The sequence below is a fragment of the Thermobia domestica genome, chromosome 16, assembly GCF_964235325.1.
Source record: "Thermobia domestica chromosome 16, izTheDome1.hap1.1, whole genome shotgun sequence".
NCBI classification, from domain to species: Eukaryota; Metazoa; Arthropoda; class Insecta; order Zygentoma; family Lepismatidae; genus Thermobia; species Thermobia domestica.
This window is the reverse complement of record NC_137469.1, coordinates 103,595,183-103,608,475: the sequence shown is the minus strand read 5'-3', so window position 1 is coordinate 103,608,475 and position 13,293 is coordinate 103,595,183. Positions and strand designations below refer to the sequence as shown.

General features: G+C 37.0%; 1 protein-coding gene across 3 annotated transcripts in view; it reads right to left on the bottom strand.

The window, feature by feature from the left end:
- The window catches only part of LOC145673293 (uncharacterized), a 47,661-nt gene that overhangs the window by 9,737 nt on the left and 24,631 nt on the right, over positions 1–13,293 (bottom strand). For 2 of the 3 annotated variants that reach the window (XR_014128743.1, XR_014128742.1), the window contains exon 5: positions 12,204–12,573. Coding sequence is in view for 1 of the 3 variants with exons in the window: in XM_081742863.1 (XP_081598989.1) it covers positions 12,409–12,573 (165 nt within the window). In the remaining 2 variants the exon portion in view is untranslated. The remainder of the gene's footprint in view (positions 1–12,203; positions 12,574–13,293) is intronic. The other variant, XM_081742863.1, reaches the window with a different exon arrangement.

The window sequence follows — 13,293 nt, the reverse complement described above, 5'->3', positions numbered from 1 at the left end:
TCAAATTGCTGTTTGTTCAGTAACTGTCTGTCTATAAAAAGACATATATGTATATCTCGTCCATTCGTCCAATGTTGTCTAGTTAATAGATATATATACAAAGTCTCATCCAATTGTCCTGTATGAAGTGTATTATATACTATCGTGTCCATTGTCTACCTAATCCAGATTGTCTAGTATTGTCTATTATTACTGTCCACCTAACTTGTCCGCCCGAAAGGGAATATTATTATTACTAAACGTCCGAGTCATTAGTTGCTGTGTCTGCCCAGTGGATGTTCGGCTGTACACATTACTATTTGAGTGGCTACGGCATATTGAGTTATGCGAAATGTGTGAACGGAAATTCTATCATGCTGAAGTGGTGATTAAGACGTCAAGTGTACTATATTTGACTTCGTATAAATTGCATTACATTATAATCGATAGTAGAATGCGCCCATGGTTGGAGCTGCCGAACGGGGATGTCAGTAAATATTACCTCCGTTCCTTTATTGATTGTATTTAGCACTTGAACTGAACCGGAAGCGGTAACACTTCTTTCAGCTGACGCTCGCTCAAGCGAGAATCACTCTGTTCTGTTATCATGTCGTACCTATGACGAGTGATGTGAAACTCTTAACTTTATTTAGTTGTCTGCGACTGCAATATGGTTGTTTCTCTTAAGTGGTGTGACGAAGTGTCAGGTAATAGTTTCTAACAGTTACAATACAATCTACTTCGACTATTGGTCTATGGACAGTTCTCTGGTGAGAAAAGAAGAAGTTAACAATAAAATCTAATAATGGTTGATATTGTAAACAAATTGGATATGAGATTGACAGACAGAATTCTAAATATGTTCTATTGAAGTTTTTTTTCTTTCTTTCTCACAATGTTATGGTACTATAATGAATATACTGGCACCTTACGTTAATTGTAGAAGTGTGGTTAACTACCACACCAGTCTGAGTTGAAGCATTGTTAATAAATCGTATCTGAAATGAATTTTCTTTTTCAAAGTACTTAATATAACTAAGGTAAAATATTCATATATACGTACATGTTTAAGCTGAGCTTTATTAAAGGGAGTTGAGTGGAGCTATTACTCTCCCTTCTAATCTGCATCCACCGGAGGTAAGTTTCTGGTTCTTCATTCTTTTTGTTTCCGTTTTCGTTTATTATTATTTTTTCCGTTGCGCGATAGATTCCCTTCTCGATTCCTTTCGAGGTTGCTAGGACTTCGAATTAGGGATCAAGAAGTGAGTTCAAGGGAGGTGGTCGTTACGTATTGGAAAGAATCAAAACTTCCCTTGAACTAGGCTTTTAGATTGTAGCAGTTGTTATACAATTTTTGGCGAACCAGCCAAGGATTTTTCTGACGGTAGGATTGTGGATGGAAGGAGAGTAAAAAAAAAAAAAAAAAAAAAAAAAAAAAAAAAAAAAAAAAAAAAAAAACAGAGAGAGAGGAGAAAGAAAATGAGAGTGAGGCAGACTGTTCAGTGACGTGCACTGGTGGGGTTACTGGTGTTGGTTTCTCCCAAGGGAAGTATTCTATTGTATTGATATATTATATATTGTGTGATATATTTTGTGATAGTGTTGTTGTGTACTTGTTAATATGTCAACGTCTGAGCGAATTTCAGTTGGGGGCAGTGTTGCTAGCTCCGATTCTGATAGAGAATACGCGTGCTGTAATCAAAGTTTTAAGTCTGTAATATCAGAAACTGCTGAACGGGAAGATTCAGTCATGTGTGAAAAGTGTACCCGATGGTATCACTTCCGTTGTGTCGGGATAAAAGAATCCGATAGTATGTTTGAATTAATAAGTCGGGATTCGTACCAATGGATTTGTCAGGGTTGCCAACCCTCAAATGGAAATGGGAAAATCGAAAAATCTTTTGAAAATGGTGGCTTGGTTAAGTCCAACCAAAATGAAGAACAAGATGTTCTAAAATTTTCTGTAGTTACTTCGTCCCCTATTGGTGGGTCAGAGAGTTCAATGGAAATGCGTTTGTTTGCGTTCTTACAAGAAAAGTTCGGTGAACAACGCGAAGAGTTACAAAAGCAGAACGAGAAACTGGACAGACAAAACGAAAAGCTTAATGAAAAGTTTGATAGGCAGCATGATGAAATTTTGATCTTAGCTGAGAAAATTAACGAAGTCAAATTAGAAGCACACAAAGAAATAGTCGAGGAATCGAACAAACTACGCGAACAAATAAATGTGATAACTGGATCCCAGTTAGAACAAGAGGCTCGACTGCAAATTGTCGAGAGTGACCTCTTGAAAGTAAATCAAAAAGCGGAAGAATTGCAAGGTGAATTGCGAAATTTGCCTGAATTAGTTGATACTAATAGCAAGGAGATAACTTCGATTAAAGAAGGATATGAAACTACTGCCACTATTCTCGAATCGGTTTGTGATGAACAGAGAAGCTTAACCAAAAGAGTCTCTGTTTTGCAACAAAAACTTGAGCTTCGTTATGAGCAGCTTCAGAAGGAAATTAAGGAAGTTAGAGCGAAGTTTTCGGTTTCGAAAGAAATAAATAGTGAGACTGAAGGGGGAGACGATAGTGTTGCCCCTAAAAGAGTTTGTTTCACAGATGTCAGAAAGGATAGGACGTCTGCTGAAAAGAGTAGGTTTGATTATAGTGATCAGCCGATTCCACATTCGGATGGAATGTTATTTAATGGTACTACTACAGCAACTAATACTTCCTGGTTTTCTAAACCTATCCCTAGTGTTCCGACGATGAAGGCCCCGTTTAATTTAGATACTTTTGCAAGTACTGGTAGAAATACCGTGCCTATCTTTGGCAATAGTAGTTCTCCGGTCTATACTATGTCTAATTGGAATTCGAGTCACTCGACTCCGAAATACTCATCATTCAGTCAACCCAGTTGGGGTAGTTCCATTAGTAATCCAATCAACCCTTTAAGTCAGTGTTCTACACCTTTCTATAATGTGTCTAACTTAAGTCCTTTTGACAATGGTCCTATATGGTCTAGGATTCCTGGTCAGCAATATAATTATGAATCTAAACAGATCTCACTAAAGGATCTTACTTATTTTCCTACTTTTGGTGGAGAAATTCGTCCGGGTGCATCTAGAGCTTTCCTCAGAAATTTCAAACGTTGTATAGATCGATATTCCGTTTCGGATTTTGAAAAGATTAGAGCTTTTCAAAGTTGCTTGAGAGATGGAGCTGAAGTCTGGATTCAGTCTGTCCTACATGAAATCCGTTCATTTGATGATTGTATCCGGCTATTCAAAAGTCAATATTGTAATGAAAAGACCGAGCTGATGCAGAAAAGGTATCTCCAATCTTTAAAGTATGACAAAAATAAATATTCCTCGTTGCTAGAATTTTCTTGGTTCTTGGTTGAAATGTACTATAACATTACCGAAAATCCTAACTTTCAGGAACTTTCAGGATTAATTTTGGGAAGCTTACCTTACGGTGATGTAAGATTATTATCTGTTAATCCAAGTCAGAACTTAGTCGATCTGATGATTCAGATTGGGAATTTGTCTTCGATTACCGGTCCGCGTACCGAGTTTGAACCTCCTTCTAGGAAGAGATCATTTATTAAACAGGCGAAGGTTATCAAAACTAACCAAAACTTTAATCAGAATAAGACGGTTGATAGCAGTTGTCAAACTGAAAAGAGGAACCCGGAGTATGCTCAGAACTTTAATAATTATAATAATAATAATTACCATCAGAACTCGTTTCGAGGTAATAATCGCAATCGACGATTTAGAGGAAGAGGAAATCGGTATCGAAATAATGGAAATCGATACTACAATAACAATAATAGTTATAATAACGATCGAGTAGAAGAAAATGATGGATCTAGACAGATGTCTAACAGTAACAGTGAAGGGTCTCCGAATTCGAGAGAACAGGTAACCAGTTCGGAAAACATGACTCGCAGCTGCCAATGAGAAAGGGGCAGGCAAGCTGCGAAGGACAAGACCCCTTTCGAAGTATTTGCACAGTGACCTCGTCAAACTCTTCTGATTCTACAAATCCGTTTCTAGAATTCCATGTTAATTTTGTAGTCGAAGACGATTATGTCTGTTCCTCGTCTGAGTACTATTTTTCCCCTTCACCCATGATAAAAGGGAACATAGCGGGCATAGATCTGCGGTGTACGGTGGATAGCGGCGCTGAGCTGAATTTAATGGATTGGGAAGTATGGAAACGTCTAAAATTAACTTTCCCAGCGGCCAAGCTACATCCGTATACTAGACTCACTCTAGGAGCCTTTGCGGGAAAAGAAAAATTCCAAGTACAGGGATTACAAACTTTTAATTTAAATTTTCAAGGTCACCTTTTTGAAACTCCTATATTTGTAATGAAATACTTACGACCTGATATCATCTTAGGATGTCCCTTCCTGGATAAATTCAATGGTATTATTGATCGAGGTAAAAATGAAGTTAGACTCCAAACTTCGTCTGGGACTCAGATTTCCTTACAAACCAATTGGAGTAAGGTCATCAAAGTGGCTCAAGATCTTCTGAACCATTCCATTTGCAGTAGTACTGGGAAAACTCCTGCGGAGTTATTCCTCTCATATTCTGCTACAGAAGCATTTAAAAGATCATTCCCGTGGCCTCCTGAACTACAAAAGGAATCAGAAGCCCGGAAGCATATAGTAACTTCTATATGTAACCCTAAGAAAGAATGCCAGAAAATGAAGAGAACTGGAAGGGAAGTAAAATTAAAAGAAGGAGATTTAGTGATGGTTAAAACACACTATCTTTCTTCAGCTATTAAGAAAGAAACTTCTAAGTATCTTAATTGTTTTATTGGACCCTTTTTGGTTCATAAGCTCCTAAAGAATTGTGCAGTTTTGCATAACTTGTCTGGTGAGTCAGTAGGTACTCAAAATTTTCAAAACTTAAAGATATTTGATTGTTCTCCGGATAAGCGGAGGGAATTATTATCTAAACATCCTAATCAAGATTTAGTTTAAACAAATATTGTTTGTAATTATATTTATATAGTCTTCATTTCTTAAGTATCGAGTCATAAATTCAAAAGAAAAAAAGTTTTTTTTCTTTTCCAAGGCTCGGTGAGAACTGTAACATACCTTGTTTGTTACAGACAAGTTAATAGGCTCAATGTGAATTTTGAATTATATTACTCATTATTATCGTAATTTTATAATAGGGCAATTTAAAGTATCCTTATGTTTATTATACTTTCGCAAACATTGCGTTGAAATGCAGATTTTGTTGTGTTTAGACGTTGGTTCTCTTAGTAAACTGCTCTCGAGATTGTCATCAATGTTCTTCTTCTTCTTCTTCTTCTTCTATTGAGTCGCCCATAGTAGGAGAATATACAGGCTAGGAGCATTACGGAATGAGGCCAGTTTATAACGTTGATTTATAGTTCAAATTAAGGTTGTAGTATTCTTTCTTACTATATATTTTGTTCATGAATATCTATATTCTATGCGAATTATCTTTATTTTGTTTAATAAAGCTGTAATAAAAGTTTCACCAAAATTTCCAACAGTGGGAATGAGAGAGAAGCGAAGCGGTGAAACGACTGTCTTTATATATTCTGTGTACTTCACCAAAAGCCGAACAAGAGTGGCGTCGTAATTTTCTTTCTTCTGTTAGAAGAAATTTTATTTTGTGATGAACTGAGAGCGTGTTCGTCGTTTTACTCTGCATAATAATAATCTCCAAGGAGTGAAATTATAGTGAGAACGTTATTCTCCCGAGGTTTTGGATGGAAGGGAGATAATTCTAACATATAAAAGGTGGAAGTTGATCCCGCACATGGTGATTCTTGTGTAAGCTGAACAATGGCGTAAAACCTAATTACTTCTTCTAGTAGCAGCACTTCAGGTAACGTGACTAACTTTAAGTCTATCTACAATGACTATTCTGCATGTGAGCCTTGAAGTAAAGTGAACTTAATCTTGTTTTCTGGGAAACTTCAGTAGTAAAACTCGAACTGCCAAAAGTCAACGGATATATCTATATTTAGTTCAGTTGAATTATTTTGGAACACGAACCTACTGAATAAAACTATTCTTTCTTCGTATTAGCTATAGTGGTTTATCAGAGTTAGAATAAAATCTACAGTTGTTTATTAGAGTTAAGATAACGAAAGCACTGGTGTTCTTCAGAAGTATAAATTAATATTTGTGAGTACGAAAATGTATAGTTCACGAGTGTATCTTATACACGGCACAATGTCCGAGTAAAGAGTTCCTATGGGGGAAACCTTCTCCCATGGGGGCCCAGCCTGTGCGCGGCCTCGAATAGTCTTAGCCAGCCCTCTCATTATGTAAGTCGTACGTAGCGTAAATCTCTCTCTCTCTCTCTCTCTCTCTCTGTTGTGAAGTTCATTAAGTATTGAGTTAACCGTATTAGAAATGTATGGGAATATTTTCTATTAGAGCTCCAATTTGAGTAAATTTGAGTATAATAATATATATATTGATGGTATTTATCAGTGCTTCTTGCTATATGTGTTTAAAGTTCAAGTGATTTTATGGGTAAGGTTGCCATTTTACGAAGATTGTCTGAATAGCATCTATAGTTCTCCAAAGTTTGTCCACCTTCGGTTATCGTATGTTACAGTAATAAGTTGAACGTTGTCGCTCTGCTTAGATTGCTGGTGTTTCTAACTACGTTATGTCAAATTGCTGTTTGTTCAGTAACTGTCTGTCTATAAAAAGACATATATGTATATCTCGTCCATTCGTCCAATGTTGTCTAGTTAATAGATATATATACAAAGTCTCATCCAATTGTCCTGTATGAAGTGTATTATATACTATCGTGTCCATTGTCTACCTAATCCAGATTGTCTAGTATTGTCTATTATTACTGTCCACCTAACTTGTCCGCCCGAAAGGGAATATTATTATTACTAAACGTCCGAGTCATTAGTTGCTGTGTCTGCCCAGTGGATGTTCGGCTGTACACATTACTATTTGAGTGGCTACGGCATATTGAGTTATGCGAAATGTGTGAACGGAAATTCTATCATGCTGAAGTGGTGATTAAGACGTCAAGTGTACTATATTTGACTTCGTATAAATTGCATTACATTATAATCGATAGTAGAATGCGCCCATGGTTGGAGCTGCCGAACGGGGATGTCAGTAAATATTACCTCCGTTCCTTTATTGATTGTATTTAGCACTTGAACTGAACCGGAAGCGGTAACACTTCTTTCAGCTGACGCTCGCTCAAGCGAGAATCACTCTGTTCTGTTATCATGTCGTACCTATGACGAGTGATGTGAAACTCTTAACTTTATTTAGTTGTCTGCGACTGCAATATGGTTGTTTCTCTTAAGTGGTGTGACGAAGTGTCAGGTAATAGTTTCTAACAGTTACAATACAATCTACTTCGACTATTGGTCTATGGACAGTTCTCTGGTAAGAAAAGAAGAAGTTAACAATAAAATCTAATAATGGTTGATATTGTAAACAAATTGGATATGAGATTGACAGACAGAATTCTAAATATGTTCTATTGAAGTTTTTTTTCTTTCTTTCTCACAATGTTATGGTACTATAATGAATATACTGGCACCTTACGTTAATTGTAGAAGTGTGGTTAACTACCACACCAGTCTGAGTTGAAGCATTGTTAATAAATCGTATCTGAAATGAATTTTCTTTTTCAAAGTACTTAATATAACTAAGGTAAAATATTCATATATACGTACATGTTTAAGCTGAGCTTTATTAAAGGGAGTTGAGTGGAGCTATTACTCTCCCTTCTAATCTGCATCCACCGGAGGTAAGTTTCTGGTTCTTCATTCTTTTTGTTTCCGTTTTCGTTTATTATTATTTTTTCCGTTGCGCGATAGATTCCCTTCTCGATTCCTTTCGAGGTTGCTAGGACTTCGAATTAGGGATCAAGAAGTGAGTTCAAGGGAGGTGGTCGTTACGTATTGGAAAGAATCAAAACTTCCCTTGAACTAGGCTTTTAGATTGTAGCAGTTGTTATACACTGAAGCGACTGGGTTATCTGTGAGTAGTGTTCTAACATTAATACTGGAAACCTGCTCTAAAGAAAAAGAGACTTGAACTCCCCTTTATATATATATATATAAACAAGAGAATGCGAGGCTACACTCTGCCAATCATACACAGCACAAACTCAGCCGTGTGGGATACGAAGTGGTTCTTCAACCTCCCTGTAGTCCGGACCTGGCCTTGTTCGATTTCTCTGACTTGGTCATCTGAAGGCCCACTTTCGTGGAAGGAGTTTGTCACAATGACCAAGGACTCATTGCACGTGTGAAACAGTGCTGTAATAGTCAGCATCCGAGGTTTTACCAAAGTGCATTTATGGCATGCAAAGAACGGTGGGCTAAATGTATCACAGCGGATGGAATATATATTGAGTAGCGTGCGTATAATATTTTACGGTCCTACTGGTACTATTAAAAAAAATGGCTCATAGTGCAAAACTATTTGAGTACCTTGTGTATTTCGTAAATACAAAATTTGAAAAAAAAAAAAAAAAAAACTGGTACAGAAAGCATTTTTAGAAAAAAAGGTGCCGATATTGCGTACAGTGGCGTACCGTTAGAAAAAAAGCCCCGAGTATCACGTACTTAAAATAGATCTGTACGATCTAAATATGGCACTGCACGTACTTTGGTCGCCATAATTTGATTTGTATGGCATGATATTTTTCAATTACCACTGAAACCGAAAATGGTAGTAGATTTCTAGTACTTTTGGTTTCAATAGAGAGATTAGGGTGGAAACGGAATATATTCCTGGGATATTTAATCGTTTAATCGATTACATGAAATTACTTTTAGATATCTATTACCGATTTTACTCTATAATGCTCAACGTTAAGACCGAAAACCGTTTATTTCCTTTGAATATCACTTCCATTAACGAACTCAAACTTTTAACCTACATTCTGGCCAAGCGATCCATCAAGTAGTTCTCGAGGTTTTGTGTCTCCCGGACGGATGAACACACACTAATGAGCTAATGGAATAATAATTACTTTGAACGAAAACACATTAAAAGACACATATACACAAATTTCATGGATAATCAGTATGAAGTTGTAACTGATTAAGCCATAAAAACTCCACAACCTTGTGTTCACTTTACGAGGTTCCTATGTGACTGAAGGATTCAATTCTGAAATATTAAAATATTAAATTCTGTCCTCGGTATGTTTCAGTCCTTGCAATAAATAGTTTCTTCCTGTCGAAACTACACAAAATTACGCGGATTTGTACAAGTAACGTCCGGGTCTACATTTAAAAGTGAGAGAAATGAAACAACGATGAATTTGATCGTTCTAAGTATGAATCGAGCCTATTTGTGTTGATTGATTTGCATCAATTACTAAACCACACCAAATTGGGTAGAGTTGAAAATTTGTAATTTTACGTTCCACAGTTAATGCTCATTAGGCTAAAAGAGACGGGTGATTAATAAAAGAGATTGATTGTGCAATAATTGGTGAAATGAGAATATAGGAGGAAACGAGATAACCTACGGAAAAAATTGTCCACCATAATTTCGCATGGCAAGAGATCGAAAACTGGGTAGAGTTATTACGTGAACGATTATTTATTCAATGCAAGTATATAATATAATACAGTACACTTGCTATTTCCTAAAGATAAGCGTAATCATAGTGTTAATATCTCAGAAAATATAAAGCTACATCAATACATGTAAGAAGAAACTTCTGTGTTATTAGTAAAACGTATTACTTTGTGTTATTAATAAAACAAAGTAAGCATTACGTTTTAAAGCATTATAATTTAAATAAGAATTTTACTTATTTGGCTTATTGATGATAAAACATAAGAACTTTTTAATTATCCTTAACACTTTTCTACGTTAATACGAAAGTTATTTTTCCATTATCAATAAGCAAGCAAAGCTAATATTTATCTGCTGTAACAAAGGGGTGATAAAATGAAATTTCTAATGTAATGTTTCACAAATATGCACCTTTACGCCAAAAAAGACGGATCATTAATGGAAGTGAATGAGAATGAAAGAACTGATAGAATGAGAGTGTGGGAGAAAATACGTGAACTCCGAGAAAACCCATTGATACGAGTGTTACCCATCACAAACTCTCATATCTTGAGATCGAACCAGGAACTCTACTACTGGGCCACCGTGTTCTTAGATGACTCATTTAAGGAAATCAAAGAAGTTCTTGCCATTTTTGATGTCCTATTTGACGAAGCACTCACAGAGAGGAAACGAAATGACTTAGGCGCTGGAAAAGCAATAAGAAATTAGTGTGACTGTTGACCTGCGTCAACACAGGAACGTTCTGCACACAATGCAATCACAGCTAGTCGAGTGTGAAGGAGAAATTAAGAGATCTGAGCCTTTATAATGAACTCCGCACAACAGATGCTGGATGACGAGGTCCTGAAGGTAGCCATACAAGACGACAGCCATCAAATGTGTGGTGAATTTCTCAAACGCTTCCACGTCTCCGAGGAAACACTTCATTTGCAATGCGTAGGGAAGGTGTATAAGCGGGCACCCCACACAATGTCAGCAGCCAACACACAGCAAGTGACAGCCTGTTTGTCGTTGCTGTCTCGGCACCGTAAAATATCCACATTTAGTCGAGTATTCACGAATGATGAAAAGCGTACGAGACATTGGTTGGCACCACGTGATTGTATGCTTCACATCTCAAGACCACCTCTGCAACCACCTAAGATCATGTTTCGTGTCTGGTGGACTGGTCGCCAAATGGTAGATTACGTGGTCCTACCACCAGGCCACACTGCAGTACTGCAGCAGGAACCATCGTTGGTTAATTGCAAGAGTGTGCTATACAATGCGAGATGGAGCAAGGAAGACCAGAGATATCATTCACCAACTTGAGTAGGAGACACTGCCATCCATCATACTCGCCGGACCTTGCCCACCGATTACTACCTGTTCTATTGTTTAGACAAACACTTCGTGAGAAATCCTTCAACAATGAAGCAGACTTGCGGCTCGTACTCATGGACCTCTCTGCGTCAAAGACTCCCAAGTTTTTATCGTCAGAGAATTGCGCAGTTGCAAGAACGTTAGTGAAGGCGGCTGGATGCTATTGGAAATCCCTTCGAGACATAATACTGTACCATGCGCTGTATGTCTCGCTGTTTCTGACAACCATATACGGCAAGAACTTTTTTTTATCTTGTAAAACCAAACAAAATGATAAAATGATCGAACTTGTACTACAGAACATTTGTTTCTGTGTACACGTACGTTTTGAAATATACATGTATTTGTGCATTTTAGCATAGGTACCTGTGTAATCCTAGTTCCCTGCTTAGAAGCAGTCTAAAAAATAGTAACAATTTTAAATATACCGATTTAACTTAAAATATATATATTTAAAAAAATCAGACTATTGACATTTTGAATTAGTATTAATTCCATTTTACTAGGCATTTTTGTACCTATTCGATAATTGAAAACGTTAATGAACTCCTCATTATACATATCCATGTATATCTATGTACATGGATAACGGGAGATCTGGTATAAGATATTACGCTTTACATAAATTATATTTACAAACTTACTTACTTCGAATAGTTGAAAAGGCTGACAATAAATTTCAGAAGATAACTCCTGATACAACATAGAAAACATAATTAACCAAAAGCTGTAAACTGAAATGAATTGATGTAACAGTGGCACTTAAATAAACGAAATGATCGTATCCATAAGATCAATTCACGCCAACGTATTCGCTGAATCCACGCTATCAGAAGGTCTACCATTCGCGAAAGAAAAGTGTCTAATGATTTGTGCAATGCCCCATCATCATTTATTTTGGCAAGAATTAACAATATGAATACGACTTTCTTTATCTGTCATTCAAGTCGAAGATACATTCCATTTTCAAATTATTACTGACATCTTACCCCACCCTTTTAAACAGTGTTCTTCAATCAATGCCAAGTTTTGTTCGAGTTGGGATTGTTGTCATATAGCATTTCCTCTATCTCTAACACGTAAACAAACCTTTTTTCTTTTATTAAAAAGAAACTCATACTCACTAGAATATTTGTGTTCCGTTTTGCGTCAGAAATTGTCATCAACCTTCTGAATCATCTGTTCATTAATAAGTGTTATAATGTATAAGAGGTTTTTTCTTGTCCAGTAAACAACATACATAATTTTAATTAGGCAAAATAATAATTGTTAATCAAACATACCTGTAATTATTTGTCTGCATGCACATGCAACATGTAACAATCCGATTATTCTTGTTAACAGTCACAGGATCCTAGGCATTGTCCTGTGTGTGCCAAAGTTGACGGATGGCTTCACAACATGAACGATTAATCACGTAGGAAGTTATGAGGTACATCACGCCATTCATCCAGGTGAGAAACATGCACCGTGTGACAAGCCAAGTACCAAGGTATGAATGTATGGGCACTGCCGACAGAGCAGAAGCAACAGAGAATCCGCTCGCTCATGGAATGACTTAGATCTGTAGAACCTCGGCAATCCTTTATGCCCATACACTTCTAGGTCGCCCTTATACAAATCTATAGCTGTCAGAATAGAGTCGGTAGTAATCTGAAAGTAAACAAAATAGAACTGTTACCACAATACATTTATATCTGCACTAGTAAGTGATTGAACTTACCTCTTATTGTGTCCTGTTATAATTTTTCCGAATAGTTTCAGCAGTTTTGCCTACCATCATCAGGGAATCGGAGATACTTACTAGAAAATCATTTCACATCTCAAGATATCATCTAGTACTTTTATGAGCATGGTGTTGAAGAATATTATATGCCCACGGCTATGCTCTATAGGCTAAAGGAGGCGGATGATTAATGGAAATGGATTGTTTTGAAATAATTGGTGGGATGAAAACGTGGGGAAATGGAAGAATTCCCAGAGAAAACCCAAGGACACAATGTTATCCACTAGGAATCAGTGTCGCCCAACTTTTCCAGAAGGTCATGGATACTGGTTCCATAACAGATAAACCCAGGTGTGAAAGACCCACGACCGAAACAGATGAAGCCACATCAGTAGCAGTGCTGGTATTATTTGCTACATCACCACACCCCAGTGCCCGTCGTCTGTCCATGGAATGTGGTGTCAGTCGTACACCCATCAGACGTATCTTACAGAAAAACAAGTGGCATCTGTACAAATTGCAACTTCAAGATCATCTATCTGAAGATGACCCTGATCGTCGTGTGGAATTTTGCGACTGGGCCGTTGCAAACGGAACCCACATTCAACACACAAATTTTATTTTCCGATGAGGCCAATTTTAATGTC